Source organism: Cordyceps fumosorosea (genome assembly GCF_001636725.1).
Source record: "Cordyceps fumosorosea ARSEF 2679 chromosome Unknown scaffold_19, whole genome shotgun sequence".
Lineage (NCBI taxonomy): Eukaryota > Fungi > Ascomycota > Sordariomycetes > Hypocreales > Cordycipitaceae > Cordyceps > Cordyceps fumosorosea.
The window spans coordinates 503434-529990 of record NW_017387319.1 but is presented as its reverse complement, the minus strand read 5'-3'; the positions used below and the strand labels follow the sequence as shown (position 1 = coordinate 529990).

General features: G+C 53.3%; 9 protein-coding genes across 9 annotated transcripts; 5 read left to right on the top strand and 4 right to left on the bottom strand.

The window, feature by feature from the left end:
- Positions 1-391: 391 nt before the first annotated feature.
- ISF_07049 (RAS small monomeric GTPase Rab6) lies at positions 392-1309 on the top strand (the record flags this gene model as incomplete). Its single annotated transcript, XM_018850653.1, has 6 exons — positions 392-438; positions 488-513; positions 582-670; positions 737-866; positions 924-1202; positions 1254-1309. 6 exons carry the CDS (start codon positions 392-394, stop codon positions 1307-1309), a joined length of 627 nt encoding a protein of 208 aa, XP_018702298.1.
- Positions 1310-2119: 810 nt separating this feature from the next.
- ISF_07048 (hypothetical protein) lies at positions 2120-3052 on the top strand (the record flags this gene model as incomplete). The annotated part of the gene is made up of 2 exons (XM_018850652.1): positions 2120-2164; positions 2315-3052. 2 exons carry the CDS (start codon positions 2120-2122, stop codon positions 3050-3052), a joined length of 783 nt encoding a protein of 260 aa, XP_018702297.1.
- Positions 3053-4685: 1633 nt separating this feature from the next.
- On the top strand, positions 4686-9512 carry ISF_07047 (sulfite reductase beta subunit; the record flags this gene model as incomplete). Its single annotated transcript, XM_018850651.1, has 3 exons — positions 4686-4728; positions 4805-4953; positions 5115-9512. 3 exons carry the CDS (start codon positions 4686-4688, stop codon positions 9510-9512), a joined length of 4590 nt encoding a protein of 1529 aa, XP_018702296.1.
- A 583-nt stretch (positions 9513-10095) lies between these two features.
- On the bottom strand, positions 10096-12910 carry ISF_07046 (chitin synthase A; the record flags this gene model as incomplete). Its single annotated transcript, XM_018850650.1, has 2 exons — positions 10096-11267; positions 11317-12910. The coding sequence occupies 2 exons, from the start codon at positions 12908-12910 to the stop codon at positions 10096-10098; spliced, it is 2766 nt and encodes a 921-aa protein (XP_018702295.1).
- Positions 12911-14858: 1948 nt separating this feature from the next.
- On the top strand, positions 14859-16656 carry ISF_07045 (beta-fructofuranosidase; the record flags this gene model as incomplete). The annotated part of the gene is made up of 2 exons (XM_018850649.1): positions 14859-15320; positions 15376-16656. 2 exons carry the CDS (start codon positions 14859-14861, stop codon positions 16654-16656), a joined length of 1743 nt encoding a protein of 580 aa, XP_018702294.1.
- A 156-nt stretch (positions 16657-16812) lies between these two features.
- On the bottom strand, positions 16813-17412 carry ISF_07044 (hypothetical protein; the record flags this gene model as incomplete). Its single annotated transcript, XM_018850648.1, has 1 exon — positions 16813-17412. One exon carries the CDS (start codon positions 17410-17412, stop codon positions 16813-16815), a length of 600 nt encoding a protein of 199 aa, XP_018702293.1.
- A 468-nt stretch (positions 17413-17880) lies between these two features.
- ISF_07043 (GDP-mannose transporter) lies at positions 17881-19117 on the bottom strand (the record flags this gene model as incomplete). The annotated part of the gene is made up of 4 exons (XM_018850647.1): positions 17881-18302; positions 18358-18735; positions 18801-18891; positions 18956-19117. 4 exons carry the CDS (start codon positions 19115-19117, stop codon positions 17881-17883), a joined length of 1053 nt encoding a protein of 350 aa, XP_018702292.1.
- A 566-nt stretch (positions 19118-19683) lies between these two features.
- ISF_07042 (Protein kinase-like domain protein) lies at positions 19684-20084 on the bottom strand (the record flags this gene model as incomplete). Its single annotated transcript, XM_018850646.1, has 2 exons — positions 19684-19980; positions 20046-20084. The coding sequence occupies 2 exons, from the start codon at positions 20082-20084 to the stop codon at positions 19684-19686; spliced, it is 336 nt and encodes a 111-aa protein (XP_018702291.1).
- Positions 20085-23480: 3396 nt separating this feature from the next.
- Positions 23481-26317, top strand: ISF_07041 (Tetrapeptide transporter, OPT1/isp4; the record flags this gene model as incomplete). The annotated part of the gene is made up of 4 exons (XM_018850645.1): positions 23481-23543; positions 23629-23772; positions 23832-23913; positions 24015-26317. The coding sequence occupies 4 exons, from the start codon at positions 23481-23483 to the stop codon at positions 26315-26317; spliced, it is 2592 nt and encodes an 863-aa protein (XP_018702290.1).
- Between the last annotated feature and the right edge of the window lie 240 nt (positions 26318-26557).

The window sequence follows — 26557 nt, the reverse complement described above, 5'->3', positions numbered from 1 at the left end:
GCAACTTACAGTGCTTTTTCAGCAGCCCACAGGTGATCTCCCCTGGCATGGAGCGCTGTGGTACCACCCGGCACGTGCAGTTTCCACGGCGGCCTGGTCGCAAACGCCGAGTGTCCTTCCAGGCCCAGACTTCGGGCTGCTCTTACCGATTCAGTGCAGGAGTACCAGACGAACCAGCAATTGGGGTTTACCTCCGTTCTCTCCGCAATCAACTCCGCCACAGTCAGCTTTGACCTGCATCGTGTAATTTTAGTTGGTCTGGCGATATTATTCTTACATCCGCCCTCTTTCCCTCGCCTGCACGACAGTTCGAGGACCAAGCGACTCCCTGCCAGTGGCGCATCCTGTCCAACTCCTCTCGTCCAGTTGAATCAGGCACCCGATTTCCAACATGGCGCAGGCGGGCGGCTCCTACAACAACCCCCTGAAGAAGTTCAAGTGCGTTACGCCAATTCTGCCATTGTGTATCATCCGCTAATTGTCCCAGGCTGGTGTTTCTCGGCGAACAGAGCGGTAAGCTGGCATGCGCTTGATTGGTGCGGTGAGAGGGGTTCTCCGGCGACTAACGCGGCAGGCGACAGTCGGCAAGACGGCTCTGATTACGAGATTCATGTATGACTGCTTCGACAACATGTACCAGGCTACTGTCGGTATCGACTTCTTCTCCAAGGTGAGACGCGGCCGCGCTACAGCAATCATCCTCCCCAGACCGATTATTGACAAACCGCGTGGCTAGACAATGTATCTTGAGGACAGAACCGTACGACTGCAGCTTTGGGACACGGCCGGCCAAGAACGATTCCGAAGCTTGATTCCATCCTACATTCGTGATTCCAGTGTTGCCGTCGTTGTCTACGACGTGTCCAGTAAGGGGACTAGCGCAACTTTAAGGAACTGTCAAGTGCTGACTCTATATTCAATAGACGCGAAATCGTTCCAAAATACGAAGAAGTGGATTGACGATGTGCGAGCCGAGCGAGGCAACGATGTCATCATTGTCCTAGTGGGCAACAAGACGGACCTGAACGACAAGCGCGAGGTCACGACGCAACAAGGCGAAGACGAGGCCAAGAAGAATAACTTGATGTTTGTTGAAACGAGTGCCAAGCTGGGCCACAACGTCAAGAACTTATTCAAGAGGATAGCGCAAGCCCTTCCTGGAATGGAGGGCACAGACGCCGCTGCTCAAGCCTCAAGCCAAAGTATGTACCCCACGTGTCTCTCTATATAAGGCTTTCTAACGGTATGGGCAGTAATCGATGTCAAGACCAACACTGCTCAGCAGGCTCAGGAGGGCTGCTCGTGCTAAACGCTGTGGAGAACCAGAAACTATGTTGGCCTGAGTTTATGACCCGTTTTGATGGTGCAGCGACTAAACCCGGCCGCCCGCGAGGGTAGATGTCGTGCACGGCTGGTACATCGGAGCATAGAGCTGGTTTACTAGTCGCAAGAAAAAGTACGAGCCTATGATCTATTATACATATAACCTAATACAATTTTGGCATACGCGTATGATATACCAGTGGCGGAAGACATAATCTTATTCCTTTTTCATTGTCTGTCGCCCATCATGGTTGCGCAAATGGGATGTTTCGCAATTGTAGAGATGATCACGCCAGGTGAAATGTGTGGATGATGCCATGGAGAACAAGACGATGAACACAAAGAGGAGGGAAGAAAAGAATTACCGGATGAATGCAATTTGGGCCGTCCAATCAACAGTCGAGTCCAGGTGTGAAAGGAGAATTTGGAAACGGAGACGGTACATATGTTCCGTGGTAACCAGCTGCATACTAAGGTAAGTAATAAGTGGTTGATAAACCCAAAGCTCAGTAGTTGAATGGGTCCATTGCCCCCAACAGAAGCAGCCAGCCGCCGAAGGGACGTTATTCAAGTCGTCATAAGTAAGGTACCTACCTATCTAATTCACCTGATCGGGCACGTGATTCCTTGCGGTGGCACTTTGATCTCGGCAGCTACGGACCAAGTGGGCCTAATTTGATGTCAGATCCCATGCAGCAGTCCCGACGCTTGACTAGGTTCTACTTTTTATACTCCTGGCACAACCTCCCCTTCGACTTGATCTTAGAAGGAATTGTCGAAAGCTTTTCTCGCCAATATGTCCAAATTTACGCGGCTATATCTGCGCGTGCCGCAACCCACGGTACGTTTCCTCTTCCCGATACCCCCGCTCCCTCAGTGGCGAAATTACCTACGAGACGCTCGAGAACCGTTGAACGTTGGGAAGGCTGGTCATGAGGGCGCCGGAACGCTGGAGCGTGCTGTTTGCTAACCATTCTCTCTTTGCGGACAGACACTATTCGGCTGCATCAGCCTGCAGACTGGGACAGAACTCATCTCGCTCGCGCTTGTGTTCAACAAGGTGACGGGGGTATACGGGCTGCTGGCGATCCTGACTGGGTACCAGCTGTCGCTATTGCAGCTTTCTACATACGTGTACTCGATTGGGGTACTAGGCTTGCTCATCTTCCTGATCCCACATATCCGACGACAGAGCCCATTTGAGTGCCTTGCGCTGGCATGGGTGTACATCCTGGACGCGTGCATCAACGCGGCGTACACGGCGGCTTTTGGGCTGGACTGGTACTTCCACAGCACGGCGACCGATTCGGAAACGCGGCCGTCGGGCCTGACAAGCACGGTGATGGAGAGCATCGAGGGTCTGAAAAAGGAGAGCGCGATCCACGGCAAGGTGGTGCCACAGGAGACTGCTATGAGTATGATCTTCATTGTGGCGGTGACGCTGATTCGCGTCTACTTTAGCCTGGTGGTTATGGCGTACGCGAGGCAGGCGCTTCAAAAGTACATGCAGCTCATGATCATGGAGGGCCCGGGGGTGGACGACTACGACGGGCCATTTGCGTTGGATCTACCGGACGGGGAGGGCCGGCGCGGCCGGCTGGGCCGAGTGATGGTCTCTTTTGGCCGCACCTACTGGCTCGGCCACCTCGAGGACAACGGCTGGTCCGGCAACACCAGCAACAGGCAGCGCAAGGCCAACGAGCCAGGCACCCTTGCCGGTGAGGTGTAGATTCTGGCTGTGGAAGGATTTCTTGTGCGGACCGGATGGAGCTTACAGTGCCAGTCACCTGTGGGTGATAAGGCAGCGAAATAGTTGCCATGAAAGATTGCGATGTACCATACGAGATTTCTCGATTTTGCAGCATGCGGTCGGGGTTTTTGTTTTCTCGATACTGCGGCATGCCGCGGGCGATTATGAGATCATAGCTGAGTGTTTGACCGCATCTGGGTCGACAAGCATATGTATATGATGGTGGCGTATTTGTTTTGTCAGAAGTGGCACATTGCTTGGTATACCGGAGGCGTATACATTCATGTCGTATTTTCGGTTCATTTTTGGCGGTCGCATGCGACAAGGAACAACACTAGATAATGTATTCAATTCATCATGAAAGACAAGAAGATGGCTACTGAAACTATTGAGTATCTAAATCTAACCTCAAGAGATGAGTCGATGGGTTGTTTCGATGCATTCCAGCCAAGTAGCTAGGTGTAACCAGGGTTAGATGACGCCATTGTGACCCTCGGGCTCACCATCCGGGGGAAAAGCGCTCAGAGGGGGAAATGGCGGACAGAACTGGCCGTGGTCTATGGATTTTGGGGGCTGCGGTGGGGCATGGCGGCGTTCGGAGAGAGATTGGCATTCAAATTTTGGTGATGGGCTGAGGGCTGGTTCCCTCGGTTCGTCGGTGGTTGAGGCCATGTCGGAAGGTCGGGGGTGGTTGCGTATGTGGGCGAATTCGGGACAGAGGCGGGATGGAAGATGTGGTAATGGGAATGACTCTATAAGCCTATTGTGGGGGTCCTACTGCTGAAACGCCATGCTTTTACTTTGCTTTATTTTTTAATCTTTGGAGATTGATAGGAATTTTGTGTATAACTACTAGAGAGGACAAGCAGGTGATCTGGTTGAGGGTATTTTTAGGTTGACGAATAGCAGTGGGCCATTTGTAATCCAAAAGCGGCAATGCAGATTGATGGGGAAGACGGGGGGACGTATACTTGGTTGCGGTAACGCAATAATGGCTACAGAAAAAGCAGGAAAGCAATTCTAATAGTAACGACTCGTAAAAACAGATGACCGGACCGATACATGTCCGTGTCGTGCGATGCGTCGTGACTTGATGCAAAGCACGAACATTGCACTAGGCAATCACGCAATTGAGAGAAAACGGGCTGACCTGCGGGGAATTTGCATTTATCTGCAGCCTACTGGGCGGGAGGGGAGTTGGTGGTTCCACATGCGGTGCAGAGGATGCTTAATAAGGCGGCTGCGACTGAGAGCCATGAATTGAAAGCGCTGTGGGGTGCTCAGATGAGCGTAAATGGCGAGGGAGAGGGGCATCTGTAGGCGGTTTCGGCGCTGAAATGGAGGCGATTCAGTGGATGTTTGCTGAGCCCGTTGTGGAGGACTCCAAGACCAAGATGGGAAAGTAAAGATGCTAACCAGACGCCTCCATCAAAGCCCGCCATGTGCCAGCCGTCCGTTCCAGAAACTTTGATTTCCATTACCGGTCCCCTGTTTTTCTCCCTCTCTCTTCTTTTCCTTCCCTTCTTCTCTTCACCCTCAACTTTGACTTTCTTATTCTTTATTTCTCCCCGCGTTTGCCGTGTTGTTGCTGAGGGAAGCTGCACTGCAAACCATGGAGGCTGCCCAGCACAAGGTGCGCACGCCCCAAGAGGCTGGTACGTACCTATTCTCTCCCTCGCTCTGAGCCGACAACAAAACAACCACCACCCTCCTGCTAACAAACGCCCTCAGTCGCCAGAATCGCATACCTCGCCTCCGACGTCGTCGTCTCTGTCCAACCATCTCTCGCCACCGACTCGGAATTCTCCTCTCATCTCAAGCGATATGCTGCCCGCAAGGACCGCAGCCTCGTCGCTGCCACCGCTGCCGCTGTCCCGCATGTAAGTCCTATCCTCTGCATCGTTTTGCCCACCACCACACTTTTTTCTACCCACGACGACCCGAAGCACGTCACCCGATGGCCCGGCCAACCACCCAATTCGCCCTCACGTACCTCAATTACTACAACAATCATACTCGGAATCATCGCTGACCCCTCTAGATCCTCTCTGTTCGCCACAATGCTGACCCTCTGCTCTCCGTCTTCACACCGATCCGCTCCGGGAAGCTCGTCTCCGTCACCACACCCTCCTCCGTCCTCTTGCCTGCCGTCTCTCACCTCTACAAGCTGGCCAATTATCCCGTAGTCCTCCACGTCGCCCTTCAGCCCCGCAACTTTGCCGACTACTCTGTCATCACCGCCATCCGCAATACTGGGTGGACTTTTGTCCAGTCCGAGACTCTCCAAGAGGCCCAGGACATGGCCGTCACCGCCCACGCTCTAGCCGTGCGCACTGGCAAGGGCGTCATCCACTTCTTTGCCCCAGAAACGTCCGCCAAGGACGAGCCCGTTTCCGTTGAGGACCCCGCCGTCGTTGGCAACATCATTGATCTCGATAGCGTCCGCCGCTTCCAGTCCGGCTCTATCGCTGCCACCGGCTTATACGCCGACGACGGTCACGTCGCGGTCTCCTCCGACCACCCAGAGGTCGCCGCTCCCGACGGCGCCACCAACCTGCGCCCGCCTCCGAGCGCCGTCGCCTCCAAGCTGACGTCGGCCGGTACTTCGGTCAAGTCTAGCCAGGCTAGTGAGACTGGCACTCCCGGCGCGCCCTCCTCCGTCGCCACCACGGTCGAGTCGGCCCCACCACCCGTCACCTCGGAGGATATTTACACATGCGCAACTCGCATCTGGGCTAGCCTTCACTCCGCTGTCGGCCGTCAGTATAACGCTTTTGAATACACCGGTCCGAACAATGCGCAAAACTGCCTCTTCATCTTTGGCTCCGATACCGGCACTTTTGCCCAGGTTATCGACGATGCTAAGCCGGACGAGATCTTTGCCAACACCGGCATTGTCACTCCTCGCCTCTACCGACCCTGGCTCGGCTCCAAGCTGGTTGACGCTCTCCCCAAGTCCATCAAGCGCATCGCGGTCCTCGAGCAGATTCACCGTAAGACCACAAAATGGGGCCCTCTGCTGATTGACGTCGTCTCCTCCATCAAGAGCGGCCCTGGTGGCGTCGAGACCATTGTTGGCCACCAGCTCGGCTACATTGCTGCCGAGGCCGTCGATCAGGCTCTTCGTGGCATTCTCCAGAACCTCACCTCCGAGGTCCCTCTCCAGAACCTCGAGGTTGGCGTCCGTGACGCTCCCGCTGAGCGCAGCGACTATGTCCTCGCCATGCCTACCCTCGAGACCGCTTACAACAAGATCCTGGACCAGCTCTTCGGCAAACGCACCTACATTGCCAATGCCCTCCGTTCACAAAACACCGGCATTTCTTCCACTGTTTCTGCCACGCCCGAGTTTGGCTTCGGTTCACTCATTGCCCGAAAGGACCTGCGCAAAGACTTTGTTAGCGAAGTCAAGGAAGCCGCCAAGAGCAACGCCTTCATCACGGACGGCCCCAAGAACTGGCTCGCCAAGTGGGCTGTTGCTTCAGACGACCTATTCAAGTCTACTGAGATTGCTGACGACGTTATCTCTCGCCTCCAGACCGACGGCTCGCCCATCGCCCAGAAACTCCTCAAGAAGCAAGGCCTCTTCCGCAAGGAGTCCCTTTGGCTCGTAGGCTCGGATGCCTGGTCCTACGACCTTGGCAACTCTGGTGTGCACCATGTCCTCGCCTCTGGTGAGAACGTCAACATGCTCATCATCGACTCTACTCCCTACTCCGAAAAGTCCAATGCCGACGCCAACCGCAGAAAGAAGGACATCGGTCTATACGCCATGAACTTTGGCAACGTCTACGTCGCTTCGACTGCTGTCTACAGCTCTTACACCCAGGTCCTCCAGGCCATGCTCGAGGCTGACAAGTTTGACGGTCCCTCCGTTGTTCTAGCGTACTTGCCCTACTTTGGCGAGTCTGACTCCCCCCTTACCGTCCTACAGGAGACTAAGAAGGCTGTCGACGCCGGATACTGGCCTCTGTATCGATGGAACCCTGAAAACGAGAAGAAGGGCGAGCCCAACTTCTCTCTCGACTCGGAGCTCATTAAGAAGGAGCTCAAGACCTTCCTAGCTCGCGATAACCAGCTCACGCAGCTCATGAACAAGGAGCCCCAATTTGCCGCCAGTCTGGCCCAGGACTTCGGTACCGAGGTGCGTGCTCAGCAGAAGCGTAAGGCCAAGGACGCCTACAACCAGCTCCTTGAGGGTCTTCTGGGAGCTCCCCTTACCATTCTCTACGCCTCTGACAATGGCAACGCCACCTCTTTGGCTAAGAGACTTGGTAACAGAGGCCGTGCTCGCGGTCTAAAGACCACTGTTTTGGCCATGGAGGACTATCCGCTCGAGGATCTTCCCACCGAGGAGAACATCGTCTTCCTAACCTCCACTGCTGGTCAAGGAGAGTTCCCTCAAAACGGTCTCGCTTTCTGGGAGGCTGTCAAGGACAACACCAATCTCGATCTTGCCACCGTCAACTACTCCATTTTTGGTCTCGGTGATAGCCACTACTGGCCCCGCAAGGAGGACAAAATTTATTACAATAAGCCCGCGAAGGACCTGGACCGTGTTTTGACGAATCTTGGTGGCAAGCGCCTGGCTGCTATCGGCCTCGGTGACGACCAGGACCCTGATGCCTACCATACGGGCTATGCTGAGTGGGAGCCCAAGATTTGGCAGGCTCTCGGCGTTGACAACGTCGATGGGCTCCCTGATGAGCCCCCGCCTATCACCAACGAGGACATTAAGCTGGCCTCTAACTTCCTCCGCGGTACCATCCTCGAGGGACTCGCAGATCCTTCTACTGGCGCCATCTCTGCTGCTGACCAGCAACTCACCAAATTCCACGGTACTTACATGCAGGATGACCGTGATGTTCGTGATGAAAGAAAGGCCCAGGGTCTCGAGCCCGCCTACTCTTTCATGATTCGATGCCGTTTGCCTGGTGGTGTTTCTACCCCCAAGCAGTGGGTTCAAATGGATGACATTGCCAACGAACTTGGCAACGAGACGATGAAGCTCACCACTCGCCAGACCTTCCAGTTCCACGGCGTCGTCAAGGGCAAGCTTAAGCCTGCCATGCAGGCCATCAACCGTGCTCTGATGACTACCATTGCCGCTTGCGGTGACGTGAACCGCAACGTCATGTGCAGCTCCCTACCCACGCAGTCCAAGTACCACCGTCAAGTCTTTGCCTGCTCTCAGAAGATCAGCGACCACCTGCTACCCTCAACCAACGCCTACCACGAGATTTGGTTGACGGATGACGATAACAAGAAGACACAGGTCGCGGGCGAAGCTGTCCAGGACTTTGAGCCCTTGTACGGACCTACCTACTTGCCCCGAAAGTTTAAGATTACCATTGCTATCCCTCCCCACAACGACACCGACGTCTACGCGCACGATATTGGTCTGATTGCCATCAAGGGTGAGGACGGTAACCTGATTGGCTTCAACGTGCTAGCTGGTGGTGGCATGGGCGCCACGCACAACAACAAGAAGACTTATCCCCAGGTTGGCCGTATGTTTGGCTACTGCAAGACTGAGGATGTGCACATTGCCTGCGAGAAGATAATGCTCGTTCAGCGTGACCACGGTGACCGCAAGAACCGCAAGCACGCCCGCCTCAAGTACACTATTGATGATATGGGCGTCGACGTTTTCCGCAGTAAGGTTGAGGAGCTCTGGGGCAAGAAATTCGAAGCTGAGCGGCCGTTCGAATTCAAGTCCAACGTCGACACCTTTGGTTGGGTCAAGGACGAGACGGGCCTGAACCACTTTACCTTCTTCATCGAGAACGGACGTATTGAGGATACACCCGAGTTCCAGATGAAGACAGGTCTGCGCGAGATTGCCAAGGTCCACAAGGGCGAGTTCCGCCTCACTGGCAACCAGCATCTCATCCTCAGCAATGTCGCAGACGAGGACCTCGACACCCTCAAAGCACTGATGAAGAATTACAAGCTCGACAACGTCCAGTTCTCGGGCCTGCGACTGAGCTCCTCGGCATGCGTTGCGTTCCCGACCTGTGGCCTGGCTATGGCCGAGTCGGAACGGTACCTTCCAGTGCTGATCACCAAGCTCGAGTCGTGCCTCGAGGAGGCTGGGCTCCGCCGCGACTCCATCGTCATGCGCATGACGGGCTGCCCCAACGGCTGTGCGCGCCCCTGGCTCGCCGAGGTCGCCTTCGTCGGCAAGGCCTACGGCGCGTACAACATGTACCTCGGCGGCGGCTACCACGGTCAGCGCCTCAACAAGCTCTATCGCTCCAGCATCAAGGAGGACGAGATTCTCGCCGTCATGCGGCCTCTCTTGAAGCGCTACGCCGCCGAGCGCGAGGACGCCGAGCGGTTCGGCGACTTTTGCATCCGCGTCGGCGTCATCAAGGCGACGACTGATGGTCAAAACTTTCACGAGGGCGTGGCCGAGGAGGATGAGGAGGATGAGTAGCTGTTTTTTGCGGATTTTTGAATACAAGCGCATGCTTACCATGGTAATGACGCCTCACATGATTTGGTTATTTCGGTTGTTTATATATAGAGATTGAGATTTTGAAAAAGAATGACTGTACTGTCGGGCGAATGTACGTATACATGATAGGGCCTTCTCCTAGTTCATATCCTTGTTCTACGTGGTGTTTATTATTAGTAAGAAAAGCAAATCGATAATGAATAAAAAAAGCTTCAAAATCGCCATCAACCTCTCATGCGAATCAGTCGAAAAGAATTTAATAACGCAGTATTTACACTTCATTGAAAATCCCATTTCCTACATTAAAAACTTCCTGAGATCTCCTGTGCATCATGACTCCTCCTCATCTTCATGAGGCTTTTCGTAATCCAACATGTACAGCATACGCAACGCAAAGAAAATCAAGATACTAATGAGCAAAAAGTCTCAAAAACACCAACCCTGAAATCACACAAACAAGTCCTTCAAAGCATGGTCGGCGACTGATGCAGAAAATGCAAACAAAAAGATCCACCCATGAAACACTACAGGCAGCGGTACAACGCTGCTGGAAGTTCTAGCATCAACGCTTCAGGCTACTACCAACGCTGCTGGCGGCCTCGCTCATCTTCTCGCCCCAGCCACCCATCCACTTGGGCGCTTTGAGGCTCATTCGTATGCGGCCCTCGACAATGGTGTTGACGAGGTTGATAATGGCAAAGGTGGTGGAGCCGAGGGCGCGGAAAACGGCGAGGGCGGCAACGCTCCAAAGAATGAAGCGCAGGTAGAAGTTGTCGCCGATGCCCTTGTTGCTGTAAATCTCGGACACGGCCATGGCAAGGATGCCGTTGGCCACCATCCATGTGACGACCATGTAGGTACGGACGCTCTTGTAGTAGTCTTCCTGGAGCTGCGACTCGCTGATGCCGGCCTTGGGGACGGCGACACGGTCGCGGAGGTTGCGGAGCGCCTCGTCATAGCCGCTATCAATGTCCAGCTGCTCGCTGGGCATCTCCAGCTCGACCGTCTGGCCCTTACCGACGGCACCACCGAGATCCGTTTTGATGACGTTGTCGCCCTTGGTACCCCAGGTGATGTCGTGAGTATTGCAAAAGGCGTACACCTGCAGTGTGCAAATGTAGCTAGGCAGAAGCATGAAATATTGAAGCGACGAGGTAATCATGTGCCAGGGGTCAAGGTACACCAGTGACATGATTATGTACAGACCAACAGTAGAGGTGAGCGACACGATCAAATTAGTAAAGACATTGTTGCCAATGCTGAACTTGTGCAGGTTGGTCTTATCCGTCAGCTGTCGTACCACGATGTAGATAACTGCAAACGTGGTGTATGCCATGATAATAGCGTAGATGACCATGCTGGCCAGGTACATCTTCTTTGCGCCCTGGGGTCGATTACCCAGGGACAAGATGAATTGTGTTGCAATCAGCAAAACGCAGGTGTACCGTAAGATAATGAAGATGACTGTCCCTATGTTGTGGCCAAATGGGTCAACGGTTTTGTCAGTTAAACCTCCGGCAACGAAGAAAAAGGTCAGGTAAAAGTTGGCGAGAGAGAAGTAGGTAAATAGAAGCTGGCAGGCCTGATAGACGAATTCCATGTAGAGAAGAATTTTGCGCGCAAGGGTGTGATCTGTCGTAATAATCTGTCTGAAGTTGACGAGGGAGTACACGGCGGCGAAAAATGCACCGTTAAGCCATCGGCGACGTTGCGAGATGAATTCAGGAACGGCATCTGTGCTAGATTAGTAAAGAGATCTTGATTTCAATATTTTGCAGCGTACCTGGAACATCGGTTTCACCAGTGCAGCCCTTGACATATTTCAAAACCCAACGCTCGCCTCGCTTGGCAACCAACTCCCAGCAGAGAATACGATCTTCGGCAAGATACATGTTGGCAGTAAACACATCCGCATGCTGTCCATGAAGGGTCTCGCCCTTGAAGTATTGGCTAAGGGGCCCGTGTCCGTGCTCGTCATTCTGCAGGGCGTGGTATCGGTAGGCACTGAGCGCGCCAGGAAGCACAGTAATGTAGCCGAAAACAGATTCGAGGGGTTTGTCGAGAATGTTGGACATCTTGTACTCAAAATTTTGAGAAGCCACAAGAGGGTTGAGAAGACTGGAGCCGTATTTACCCTTCATGGCCTTGATCTCACCACAGGCGCCGGCCACGTTAGAGTCGGTGTCGAAGGCCTTCCAAAGATGATATAGCGAATTGCCACCAGGTCGGGTACCAACATCAAGAAGGATGCAAATATTCGGATTAAGTGCACGGCCGAATGCGTTGAAGAACCACCTGTGCGAGTTGAGCTTGCCACGGTTCTTCTCCTTGAGACAGAAAATCATCTGGCATGGGACGATGCCCTTCTCGGCACCCTTGAACTTGAGATCCGAGTCAAGGGAGACTTGGGTTGTGTATTCGTACACATGTGCTTGAACAGCGCGGTTGTTGACAAAGTTCTTGGCGATACCGTGCTGGAAGACACCCATTGCGGCAAGGGCATCAAGTGTACGCGGGTGAATCTTGGGTCGACCATCGCAAATGACGCAAACCACAATCTTATGCCAGCCAGTCTCGCCCCAGGTTCGGGAACGAGAACGCGAACAAAAGTGAGAGATATTCTTCATGACGGCGTGCATTGTACGTGTGAAGCAAATCTCGTCTTCGTTGTACATGGTGATGCAAATGAACAGTTCCGTCTCGCGCGTCGTTCGGCCAATTGACTGTCTGAGCTTGTATCCTCTCTCAACAAAGTCATCCGGGTCACAAGTGACGGCGGTATATCTCATATGGGTAAATTCAACCTCGTCACGGCGCGGCAGAAAACTGTAGAGAATCGTGGGGATTTTGCACTCAAGAACCAGTTCACCGTTGATGAGCTGGACTTCCTTTCGCGACATCTGAGGGGCGCGTACACCTCGTCGCTCTTGGGCGCCATCAGGTGCAGGTCCATAGCGCTCGACTTTTTCATAGAACTCTTCACTCTCTTCGTTGAGAGTATCCTGAGACTCCGAGTGAAACGAGTCACGCTTGGTTGGCAGAGGCCGCGACTCGCTGAGATCAGAGCCTGGGCCGAAGACATCGTCGTCGCCCTCGAGAGGAATATTGACAGTGGCATCGTCTGCAAAAGCCTGTGACTCGCGAGAGGGATTGGAGAAGAGAGGTGCGGGAGGAAGTGGGCGTCTAGGACTACCGCCATATCTCGAGGACGGCGTGCCTGGTCGTGGGCTACCATTTAATTCTGAAGGCTCGAAGGAGAGATTAGTCGGTGGAGGGCGGGAAAACTCGGAGACTCTGGAAGAGGGAGTCCATGGTCTCTGGGGTGAGCCGCCATCTCTATTCGCAAAGGGCACGTATGTCGAGTCTGGGGGAGGCATGGCTCGCGTGTCGTCTCTGATGGAGCTTGCCCGAGAGGGGGACGACGTGACGCTGGGCTGATATGGTTGATATGGTTTCCGAGTCGAGGCTTCGCTGAAGGTACTAGAATCAATATAGAGTGAGCGCCAGTTCGCAGCTGATGAAGAATTGGGTAGTGGCTCTACGGTGTAACTGTTTGTGGTCGGGGAAGCTGGTCGTCGCTCGCTCTCCGCTCGCTGGAGCTTTGACGGCAACCTGGTAACTGACGATCCTTTGATATTCGGTGAAGCATTTGACGGAGGTGTTGCGTCACTTCCGGCTCGCTGAAGCTGGAAGCGTTGGCTTGGCCCATCCGGCAGCTTCGGGAGAGCGTGCGGCAGCTGTGAAATGGGCAGTCTTGTATTGTGTTTGGGAGGTTGATTATCATGCAGCTTTGCAACTCTTGGTGTGACGGAAATCTTGGAAAAGGAGGGGATGCGGGTGTTGTAATGTGATTGTAGAAATGGCTGGATTGCGAGAGTTGGGAATCGAGCATCTTGAGGTTGACGTTGGAGGGAATTGGACGGAACTGTGACTGCTTTCTGCCTCGTTGCCGGCCAAAACTGCAACGGGCAACGCGGCACTTGTAATGAAGGTTGAATTGAGCGGTTCTTGGGTACGTACGGTAGGGGCTCGTCATCAATGGGAGATTCCACCGAGGTCAATAGTCTCACGGCTGCTGAGTTGGTGCCGCTGGGAGTATCATGGCCGTCGTCGTAAGTGTGCAGACTGTAGTCAGGAGGCCTGGAAGGGGTATTTGGACGATCCATGGTGTTGACTGAACAGGAGCTTGTTGAGCTCGTTGTGTCTGGAATGCTGCTGCGGCTCGACCAAGACCGGTGGGTGGTGGAGGGGCCGTGGAATGTGCAAACGGTGGTAAGATTGGAGGATCAACGAGAAACGCAGCGAGAACCAGTCTCGCGGGCGAGAAGTGGTAAAATCAAAATGAATTATCATGTAAACAGCAAGATTGGAGCTTGCAAGCGACGAGGTGAGAGTTGGAAGTAAAAGTAGTTACATGCAGACTTGCGCTCCCAAGCACTGCCTGTTTGCTTCATCTCTGTTTGGTTTGCGCCAGCCGACAGCGAGGTGGGGCCGTTGCGGTTGACCGGGCAACAAGCGCTAGGACACGCGCAAACGCCAAGGCTCAAGACGTCAAGGACTCATCAGAAGACCGGTTTCAAGCTAATCCGAACGCTCCGATGGAGTTTTTCGGATAGGACAATAGAATTGGCGCCGTTGAGCTTATCCGCCGGTCATTGTGGCCATTGTTTGCAGTGTCTGGGTTCGCTGGTGATAGCTGACTAGGTAACCACCCTAGGGTAAGTTATGGTGCTTCGACTTTGGAGCATGGCTGTAGAGCAAGCAACAGAAACGGGTTTTGTTCTGAGAATATGACGACAATGCCTGGGTTTGCTGAGTATTTTGATTTAATCTTTTTTTCTTTTTCTTGCTAGGTACTATGTGGGTGGCCTCTTTCCTACGAAACTGCTATTTTCCCTAATTAGAGTCACTGGTCTGGCAAACGGCCCAACAGCATCAGACGGCTTTCACATTATGTGCACATCTCAACCTACAATCACCATAGAAAAATCTCTATCGACTCCATATGAGCCCCCGCAAAACCATTGGCGTTTTTTCCAATGACTGCACCGTCTAACTAGCCATCACGCAACACCTCCCAAATTTTGTCGGTCCGGCATCAACTACCTAGCTCCGCCGGCGGAGACGATCGTGGGGCAGCCTGGTCGAGCTAATAATACCCCAGCTAGTCTTTAGGTTTTGTCCTCCGCCTATTTACCTATTGCCAGAACTGTTACCTGGAGTACTTTGAGCGATAAAACTTCTCGAAGCGCACCTTCTCTTCGATAATGTGCCCTCCCATTCAACATTCGCATCCGGCTCGCCGCGTCTCGCCCGACTTCCACCATGTACTGGCTACAGCCTATCTCGCTGGCTGGCACCTTGATCCTGGCTAATACTTGTATGGCTGCCAATACTACATCACCTTCTGGAAGCTCCTCCATCTTGACATACGTCGATCCGAATGTGCCTACTGGAGTGCCAATTGCGGGAGACTATGACGGCCGTTATCGCCCACAGATTCACTTCTCTCCTCCCAAGCACTTTATGAATGATCCCAATGGCATGTTCAGAGATGATCAAGGTACGTGGCATCTATACTATCAGTACAATCCTACTGGAGTCGTTGCTGGAAATCAGCATTGGGGCCATGCCACCTCCAAGGACCTTTATCACTGGGTAAACCAGCCCATTGCCCTGTTTCCTCCAAAGAAGAACCAGTACATCTTTTCTGGCAGTGCCATCACAGATCCGAACAACACCTCGGGATTTTTTCCCAGCCAAGGGAATGGCATCGTTGCTATTTATGTAAGTTTTAACGAGCAGCAGCATGTATGTTGATCGCGGCCTCTAATATTAGCAGACTCTCGCCGAGTATGATGAGGACGGAGCCCCTGGACCGCAAACCCAGGCCATTGCATACTCGCACGACGGAGGATACACATTCACGCCATACCATGAAAACCCCGTCATACCAAGCAACTCTTCCCAGTTTCGCGATCCCAAAGTCATCTGGTACAAGGACCACTGGGTGATGGTCGTGGCTTATGCCCAGGAATTCGAGATTGGCATCTTCACCTCTCCCAACCTCAAGGAATGGAAGCACGCGAGCAATTTTTCCCACACCGGCCTCTTGACGCTACAGTGGGAATGCCCCAATCTAGTGCCAATACCCTACCTGGACGCGGACGGCACGAAGCAGGACGACATGTGGCTGCTCGCCATCAGCGTCAACCCCGGCGCGCCGCTCGGCGGCTCCACCACTCAGTACTATCCCGGACAATTCAACGGCACGCACTTTGACGCCGTGGACAATGCCGCCCGGATCGCGGACTTCGGGAAGGACAACTACGCGGGGCAGTTCTTCTACGGTACCGCGGAAGATGAGCCCCCGATCTACCTGGGCTGGGCGTCGAACTGGCAGTACACGCAAGTCGTGCCTACAGGCGAGGAAGGCTGGCGCAGCGCCATGACGGTGCCGCGCCGCTCCTGGTTGACCAAGGCGAAACGAATCGGCTGGAAGCTTGTGACTGAGCCGTACGACCTGGCACCCGTCATGGGCCCGCAACTGGCCAGCAACAACAGCCTAGTCAACGGCAGCCTCACCGTCGACTTTGCCAACGTCGCTTCCAATGCGCTCTACTGGGAGGCCAACATCACAGGACTCCCCCCGACCGGCATCGCCGAGTCGGCGACGCTTAACTTTGCTTTCCTGGCACCCCAGACGGGCGAGTCCGTGCGCGGCGGCTACTACCTCGGCGGGGACACGCCCTTCTTCATCGACCGCGGCGGCGCCCGGGGCTTCGACAATGTCTTCTTCACCGACAAGTTCTCGACCAACAGCCTGATTGACAGCGGCTCGTGGCGCATGAGCGGCATCGTCGACCGCTCCATCCTTGAGGTGTTCCTCGACGGTGGGGTCGAGAGCGCGACGGTCAACTACTTCTCGACGCAGCCGCTGACGCTGATGGTGCTGGGCACGGCGGACATGCCCGACGGCACCGACGTCAGCATCGCCGTCTACGCGCTGGAGAGTGCGTGGGCGAGGATGGCGGACGGAGGGGACGGGTTGGTGCATGGGAACCAAACGAGAAACGGCACGGCGAGTGAGAGTGAAACTCGGCTACTCGGTGTCACTTTCTGAAAGACTGGACGATGGATTTTGTACATTAAGACGACGGCATGCGCTTGCTGACGGGTCTCTAGCATGATACATACATACTTTCCCGCTTTATGAAAACGCACAGATTCACTCTTGTTTGCCGGGGCGCGGATTGTTCTTGGTATATGACATCAGCATCTACCTCGGTCGTAGGCAATAGCACCAGTAAAAGACGTCTGGATCCGTTTCCCTCGCCTTTGGCGTGGGGACCTTGGCGAGGACCTCGACGTCGAACGGCAGCCCACTCAGCCGGAACCTATCCGCGGAGAAGCTCAGCGCTATCCACGCGCCGTCCGGCGCGATGCAGCCGCGCACGCTGTCGCACATCCTCCGCAGCGCCTCGTCGCCGCCGCACGCCACCGCGTCAGAGGTGCTCTTGTCCAAGACCAGCCGGAAGCCGCCGGCGGCGGCGCCGGCCAGGTCCCGGGTCGCGTCCGCCACGGTGTACTGCATGCGCACGTCGCCAAAGGCGCGGCGCTCGAGCTCGCGGCCGCGGTCCGCGGCCAGCGGCTCGTAGTCGACGTTGGTGACGTCGAGGAAGCCGCGCCGCCGCAGGTGGTTGTGCAGGTCGCTGGTGCCGGCGCCGACGTGCAGGATGGGCGCGGACCGGGGGAGGGTGGCGAGGACGGGCCGGTCGATGAGCTGGAGGAAGTCGACGGACGAGAGGAGCCACTCAAAGGCCGTCTCGGAGCGGAAGCGGTAATGCCAGTAGGATTGCTGCTCAAAGTCTGCTGCCATTTTGCGGTTCTTTGCGCAGTATTTTTGGTGGTTTAAGAAGGGGCATTAGAGAGACGTGGGAAACTACTTGGTATTTCTGGGATTCCCCCCCAAAAAAAGCTTTTCCTCCGCGAATGTAAACATGAAGTAAGGCGTTACATCATTTTCTCCACATTAGTGTGGGTGAATAAATCGGGGAACTTCTAACTATAATAATTATACCAAAGGAATTAAACTTGTGACTATTTTCATATATTTTAGTTTCATCGTAATGTCGCTAGGTTTTGTTTTGAATAGCGGCAGTCGTGCCGCTGTTGGCTGTCTGAGGGTATTCGCAGAACCAATGAGCAAGTGGGCCACAGTCGGACTGAAGAAATCTGTATCTCATTGTGCGAGAATAAAGTGAAAAGGCTTTGATTTTCTTCTAATAATAATACGTGAAAGAATATGTCTATTATGCGATTATTTGTATTAGATCACGACACTACCTCAAACCTTCATGTCCTTCTCCGTCGAGGCGTTGTTTGTCGTGGGCAGGGTCAGCTTCGCCTTTTCACTCTGCACCACCTTTGCCCACGCATACACGATGCCGCTGACAAAGGCGATGAAGACAGCCGAGACGCTGCCCAGGGTGACGGGGGCGCCGAAGAAGATGAAGCCGGTGACGGCCATGGGTAGCTTGTTGAGCGCGCCGACCATGGAGTACGTCGTCGAGGAGGTGACGCGGATGCACCAGGCGGTCGTGTAGGAGATGAAGATGGTGCCGAGACCGGAGTAGATCATGCTGATGATGAGGACGGTCCGCGTCTCCGGCGGAAAGTTGCGAGTGACGTTTTCGCTTGACCAGTCCTCGAGGAACACGGACGCCAGAACGAGAACAGGGATGGAAAGCAAATTGTTGTAGAACATGGCTTTGCAGTTGGTCAGCGTACGGATTAGAGCATAACAAGTTGGATGTTGGCTTACTGTCGACGTCGCTAAAGTTAAACGCCTTCATGACTTTCCGCGAGCCGATCAGAAAGGCGGAGGTGCAGAAGACGTTGATACCCATCCATGTGTAGCCAGCTGTGAGCTGCGCCGTGGCAGCGGCCGTGTCGACAGAGTGCAGCCCGTTGATCGCCGCTTGGATGTCCGCCCAAGCAGCAATTACCGAACTCAGGACCATCAGGCCAAACGAGACCAGGATGAGGCGCGAGACCTTGGTGCCGAAGAAGACGTTTTCGCCATATGCAATGACAATGATGGTCAAGTTTTTAAAGATTGTGTACACCGGCACGCTGAGATACTGGAGCGACTTGGCGCCCGAGTAAATCATCCCGACCAGCAGGACGGACAGCGGAAACCCTGCACCGGGTTAGCATATCGGCGCATGCCATGCTCAGAGTTGCCTTTGGAAAAAAGGGACGTACATTTTCTGGCCTTGAGAGAGTCGTATGCCCCCAAGGTGGTGACCATGCCAAAGTGCTTGCCGATGAGAACGGCAATGAGGCAGACGACGGACTAAGCAATCGACATTTTTAGTCAACGAAGGACGCCTCGCGAGTCAATAACTGAGTTAGCCTACCTGGACAGTGAGGCAGAAGAATGTGAGGTTCCACGATCCTCCAGAAAAGATGTACTTGTTGACCGCGGTCATGCTGATGGAGGCGACGCAGTACGCCAAGATGGAGGCATTGGCGTCGCTGATCAGCCCTGCGGCGGCGGGCGGACTGTTGTTGACAGTCATGACGGTTCCTGTTTCCTGCTGGGGCAAATATATTGCACGATCGCCTGCGAAATGAATGCAGCTGTATCACGGAGTTGCAAAACACACTGCCAAGTTGTCTATCTCACAAGGCGACTCTACCGAGCAGCGTCCTGGGGAAGGGGAAAAGGAGTACTGCTTCCGGGGTGAGAAACAGAACTGCTCTCGCGACTTAAAATTTGATCCCATGCTGGCCGAAGACTAACTACTTGGTAGGTAAGGCTTGTGGAGAAGGATAAGAATAATAAGGGGGTGGTTTAACTCGCGTGCCACAAAACGGTCCAATCATGTCTTTGCCCCTTGTGAAAAGGGCTGAGAGAGGCAACTAACTATTATCCCTGTATGCCAGTTAAAAATAGAAGGGTCAGCTGTATGTATGTACATACGTACGGGTTGTTAATGGGCTAACTTAACTGTACCAAACTAGCATACTCACTGTAACGAATTACTTGATGAAGAATAACGCAGGTCGCCTTTTTCTAGTATTGATAAAACTTGTCTTTCTAAATAATATTCTAATATACAGGCAATTACTATGGGAATTTCTATCACTCAACCTCGCCGTACTCCTCATACTGCATTCGGAATACGTTCCATTTTTCCAGAAGCGCAGCATAGCCCATCTCTGCAGCGTACTCACGGTCGTGATCCAGCTCAGAGGCTAATTCCAAGTCCAGAAAGACAATCCTGCCATCAACGAGGTTAAAGTTGTCTAGCTTCCAGTCCTCATGTACGATATTCAGGTTGAGCATGGGGCGATATGCCGCGAGTAGCATGACCTTTATTTGACTCTCTGACGTCTCGACCAACGCCGACCTGTGATAGAGAGACACGCCGCCCACGTCCTCTGGCACGAGGGCGCGGGTGCCATGACAGTACGCCTCTCCGTAGCAGATCGGTATCTGCTTACCCTGAAGCGTTTTGAGCCTGCCATAAATGTCCAGCTCATTGTGAACTCGCTCTTCATCGTCTCAGGGGAAGTCGATATCGTGAGGGAGAGAGGGCAGCTTCAAAAGAAAACCAAGGCGATCCTATTCCCGTCATCAACGAAGAAGAAGAATCAGGAAATGGGATCTTTGACTTAGCTCCACAAAATGCCTCATCACATGAGTTTGGGCGAGTCGTCGCGTAGGTAACCTCATACGCAAATGAGAGGCAGGAAGAAAGGAATAGCAGGAGGAGACCATGTGAAATGGAACTGGCCAAGGCCAGTATCTGAGCAGGGATGGTGGTTGGCTGGAAATGCCTGAAGTAAAGCGAGGACTGCAATGTGAGCTCAGATCTCAGATAAGAACTTTAGTTAGTGGAGAGGTTATAAGATGTAATAGAGCAGAACTCAAGATAACAGAGAATTCGGGGTTAGTAGTTGGGTCGGTGACGACCAGCGAACACCGGCTGTTGTATGTTCATACTTTTTTATTTCTAGTTTTTATTTTGACTTCGTTGATAGAAAAATTTGAGCCGCCTTCTGGGCTTTCTGTTTTATACACGATCTGTAGCAAAGTGGATGGATTATGCACGTGGTTCCTTAGCGGAAGTTGGCATGTGAGCAGCCCAACTCTCCTCGTAAGCCATTAGTGGCACAAATTGCTGGCGTCACATACCATCTCTTATCAATTCACACGGTCGCTCGACCGAGCCTGTTACTTGTCTCGTTTGACCGAGCTTCCTTCCGCTGCTTGCTGCTGCCGCCTGATCGAAACAGTCGAGTTATCCTTGTGTCACTAGTTAGTTGGTGGTGTTGTGCCATCCATCGCCAGTGCGTTTGCGGCCACCCACCTATACTCTAGCTACCTACATACTAATATTGCTTCCTACACGGAAGTCCTCCCAACATCGCGCGACTCCCCGCTCGGCGTTTAAACGAGCTGCGGAGATCATCTCTCATCTCTCTCGCGTAGACAAAATGGCGCGACCTCCGCGGCCGGGGTTTGCCAAGGCCTCTCTTCCCAGAGGCGTGACCCGACAAAAGGACTTTTGGCGTACTGGCTGGTCCTTCTGCTGCTGCAGGATTCAAAATGGCCTGACAGGGCTTTTGGCAGTCTTGCTGGTTCTTGAGGCAAGGCAACGAGACAACACCGTACGAAAGGCGGAAACCGATGTGCCAATGGCGGTTCGATGTACTCGGTAGGCGACGACGAGAGTAGGCTACTAGGGAAACTCGGTATAAAGACGTAGACAATTGGCTGTATATAAACTCTTTGACCGATAGACATATTATAGCTTCCAGCGTACACAGCTATTCCGCACGCAATTACAGGGGGGATGCAGCACGAGACTGCTTCCAAGAAGTGGCATCTCATAATAAAAGTAGAGCTGCAGTAAGTTGGAATGCTGAAATGCAGTTGCTAGTTGGAGGAGCAATTGATACACGGCTTTTTCCGCGGAGCTGAATTTGGAGCAACTGTGCTTCACCTGCTGATCGCGATTCGCAGCCCAGTCCGCGGGCGCTGGACAAGGACAGGGCCGTTTTCTCATCGCTGGCAGGTCGCTGCAGTGCGTTCCTGAACGGGGTTATTGTTGCCAGCTAATGCATCATTCACTTGTCAATGGCAGCTATCGACAGCAAAAGTCCCTCGTTTGCTTCGTCGTGGTGTCTTCGCACCAAGCTGAGATCCGCCCGAGATCCGCCAAGCCGCATAGTGCGGAACAAGACTACTTTAGCACGAGCCCCCAAACCAGTGAGTGAGCCTTGTCAGATTTCTACATCTTGCTTGACCAGGCCAGCATGAGACACTTGCTCGGCAGTTGGATGGTCCTGCAAAGGTGCCTGCAGGCCTTGACCCAGCACTGCTGTACAGCAATGGACCGGAGGCTGGGGTCAACCCTTGATGATGCGAACCAGCGGTCCGGGCGACAAAATGCTTTGCAACAACAGCTGGCATCGGTCGTGGAATTGGTGAAGAGCCTGCTGACCCCGAGATCCTGAGAACGGCGCCAGCCCGGCACCACGGGAGCCAAGGAGGGAGAGTCCCACCCCCCACCCAGCTGTCATCATCGTGTGGCGTTCTTCCGAGGACTTTTTGCTGTCCCCGAGCCTTGGCCTAAACATGGGGGTGTGGCGAGCTCCGACGGCAGCGCAGCCGGTCAATTGCCAGTAATATGGCTGCTGGCCGACTCCTCGGTCTTGCCCGGAAGGAGACCTGTGGCTGGCGCCGAGGCCAGAGTGGAAACAACAAGCATCGAAAGTGTCGGCAGTCGCAGGCAATATCTAACCACTTTAGAAAATAGTCTTGGAATTTTTGTTACGACAACATCGGCCAGTTGATTCCGTGGGGAGGGACGGGCAGCTTGTGCAACTCTGGAGACTGAATACATGGGTGGATGGATGGATGAATGACTGGAAAAATCCTGTGTGTGCATGGCATTGCAGAGAGTTCGCAGCTGGTCTCATTTCTCATCCACAGGGAAGAGACATGCAGCTGGACGACCGACGATGCTTACACACAGCTCCTGCCGGACTTGCTCTTGATGAATTGAAGGGAGCCATATTGCAGACGTTGGGTGGCGGAATCAATTGGTGGTCCAATTTTAAGCATCAATGGGCAAAAGTCCCTGCAACCAGTAAAAAAAAGGTGGTGGTTGGTTGGTTGGTTGCTCTGGCCCCCGGATAGAGCAAGAGGGGGTCCCGTAAGTACCAGTAGGCAACGCAAAGCGACTCAACTCTTATAATTAGGGTTCTTATAATTGATACCACCTTGGTCCACCACCCTGTCCAAACTAGCATGATTCGTCAAGATGCAATGGATCAGCGACTCAGCTGAGCGACTTATTCATCTCCATTTGGGTCAAGCCAGGCGGTCCAAGGCGAAATCGGTGGGCTCCTGTGTCCCCCCCCCCGGATATCTGCATGGCCAATATTGAGTTTGTTATGTCACTCACTGTACGTATATCCGTGCCAGTATGATAAGTCAACCCTGGTAGCTACTTATGGTACGGAGTACAGTACTTTCCACAACTGCGCTGCCATGGGTCTGTCTTGCCTTGCAGCATGCATCATCATGTGGGCAAGGTACCGCGACTGAGACCATCTCGCCAATGCATATGCATGCCAGGGCCTTTTAGCGACCTTGTCTTGATGTTGCATCTTCCTGTGCATTCTACATCTCCATATCCATACTTCCCCCATACTCACCTACCTACCTGCTACCTAATATTCCCCATCTTGACAGCCTTATCAACAAAGTCCCACGTCCCATCTCTACCTTCCTAACAATCAACTTCCATTAAAGAGCCGTCTATCCCTCCACCCTCTCTCCCCAGGGGTGCTCCTTGCTCCAGAATCGTCTCCAAGTTCTCGCGAATACCAGTTCTGTATACTGGGGCGCCGACGAAATCACCTTCAATGGCCGAAAAGATAGACCACAGCAACACCACCGTGTACCCGGAAGTGGTCACAGAGAAAGATGTATGTCATCGCTCTTGGGTCGCTCGTCTAGGAGCGCCGCATGGCCTCGCTTGATCGCTAACTAAAGCTGTCCCTTGCGCTACAGCATCAAGACCGGCACAGCGATCATGGCGTCGAGCTCAGCGAAGATGGCATTGAAAAGACGGAACGCCATCTCGACGTCACCGAGGACGATCTCCTCGAGGCCAAGGAGCTCGCAGCGACATATTCGCTCGACGACTTGCGAAACGTTAGTATTGCGACCGAGTCAAAGACAAAAGTATGCCATCTAACGTACCCTGCTTGTAGATGATGCAACGGGTACTCAAGCTCCATGGCCGTGACCCCAACTTCCCCCTCAACATTATCCGCGAGATTGAGGAGTTTCTCAGTAAGCACCTATCTACCTTCCCCGCCTGCACACATACATATCTGTAAACCATCTTGAGACCGACAACTGTGACACAACTAACCACCACCACCCCTCCACAGACAATGAAGACGTCTTCGCCAACCCGCACAAACACGAAGAGCTCATCAACGAGATGAAGATCGAAGCTGCTCTCATCACCAACAACTCGCCCTACGCCGAAGTTCGGGCCGTTGTCGACAACCAGGATGATCCGACGACTCCCGTCTCCACCATCCGAGCCTGGGTAATTGGCATCCTTCTGTCGGTCGCCTGCGCCTTTGTCAACATCTTCTTCGGCATTCGCATGCCTGCTATTTCCGTCACTTCAAACGTTCCCCAGCTTCTGGCCTACCCGCTGGGCAAGTTCTGCGAGACGGTTCTGCCCGACGCCGGGTTCACCCTCTTCGGGGTCCGACATAGCCTCAATCCTGGCCCCTTCAATAAAAAGGAACACATGCTCATTACCATCATGGCCAGCATCTCAATCGGTGGTACTTACACTAGCAGCATCATCTGGATCCAGGCACTGCCAAAGTTCTTCAACCAGCCCTGGGCCATCAACTTTGGCTACCAGACGCTCATTGCTCTGTCCACCAACTTTATCGGCTACAGCCTGGCAGGTATTACTCGCCGCTTCCTCGTCTACCCGGCTTTCTGCGTGTGGCCGGAAGCGCTCGTCACTATTGCTCTCAATGCTTCGTTCCATAACGATATGAACCCTGCTGTTGCAGGTCCCTTCAAAACCTTGTGGAAGATCAGTCGTCTCAAGTTCTTCCTCATCGCCTGCAGCCTCATGTTCGTTTACTTCTGGGTCCCTAATACTCTTTTCGCTGCTTTGTCCTTTTTTTCGTGGATGACTTGGATTGCCCCCGACAACCATTTGCTGACGACTATTACTGGCTCCCGAAACGGCCTTGGTCTCAACCCTATTCCGACGTTCGACTGGAATATTGCAACCTTCTTCAATGACCCCCTGGTCATCCCCTTCTTCAGTACATTCAATCTCTTCGTCGGCATGTTCTTCAGCATGTTCATTGTCATTGGAATCTATTTCAGCAACGCATGGAATACCGGATACCTCCCCATCATCTCGAACTCTCCCTGGGACCATTTCGCAAAGCGATACAATGTGACGCGCGTTCTTGATCACAGAGGAATCATGGACATTGAGAAATACCAAGACTATTCGCCTCCTTACCTGTCATCAGGGAACATTGTGGTATACATGTTCTTCTTCAGCGTGTACACTGCGTCCATTACCCATGCCATTCTATACCACCGCCTAGAAATTTCGATGGGCCTGAAGGAGCTGTGGAACACAATACGCCAGAGAAAGAACACCGAAGAAGACCGTGTCTTGGATGTGCATAATCGTCTCATGAAGTCGTACAAGGAAGTCCCCGAGTGGTGGTACGCGATTTGCCTCGTCTTTGCTGTCGCCGTCGGAGTTGCCGGCATCGTTCACTACCCTACCAATACCAGCCCCGGAACCATCTTCTTCGGGATTGCTCTGACTCTCATCTTCATCGTACCCACGGGTATCATTTACGCCATGACTGGTGTACAGGTCAGCTTGAACGTTCTGGCAGAGTTTATTGGTGGTTCTTGGGTGGAAGGCAATGCCTTGGCTATGTGCTTCTTCAAAACCTATGGCGTAATTACGTGTCTGCAAGCGCAAGCCTTTTCCAGGGACCTCAAGCTTGCACATTACCTGAAAATCCCTCCTCGTATTACCTTCTTTGCCCAGATGGTGCCAACACTCGCGACTACCTTTGTGGCCGTCGGCGTGCTGACCTATCAAATCACGCTCAAGGACGTTTGCACGGAAGATGCCCCCTTCCGTTTCTACTGCCCCAACGAGACGACATTCTTCACAGCTGCCGTTCTTTGGGGCACTGTTGGTCCGAAGAGACTCTGGGGTGTCGGCGGTCAGTATGCGGCAACGCTGCTCGGCTTCCCCCTCGGTGTTATCGTCGTTTTGGTTTTCTGGGCCTTGGGCAAGAGATTTCCCAACAACGCAGTTCTGCGTAAGACGCATCCTGTGATCTTGCTTTTTGGTGGCATTCAATGGGCTCCCTACAACATTAGCTACATGTGGGCGGAAATTCCGCCTGCGGCTCTGTCGTGGCTGTACATGCGCAAGCGATTCTTGGGATGGTGGTCCAAGTACAACTTTGTTTTGTCGGCCGCTCTTTCCTGCGGTATCGCTATTTCGGGCATCATCCAATTCTTTGCAGTCGCATACAGCGGCTACGAGGTTTCCTGGTGGGGGAACAATGTTGTTCAGAGTCACTGCGAGGATCCCACCAACGTTGCTTGTCGCCTGAAACAGCTTGCCAAAGGTGAATTCTTTGGTCCTGCTCCGGGTACATATAATACCTGAGAGTGATGGTGTGCTGGCGTGTGTTGGTTATACTAAGGGTGAAGTTCTACGAGAGCCCATATTGTGCGTCTTTGGGAATGAGCATATTGTATTTAAGAGTTACGAGAGCGTAATTATGTAAAATTGACAAATTGCATCAGAGCCGACTCTCATCGAGAAACGACTGATATATAGTGACGGGGGTGCATTCACCGGAGCATCTGATCAGCATATGGTGTGCTAAGCATCTATTTGTTTTCT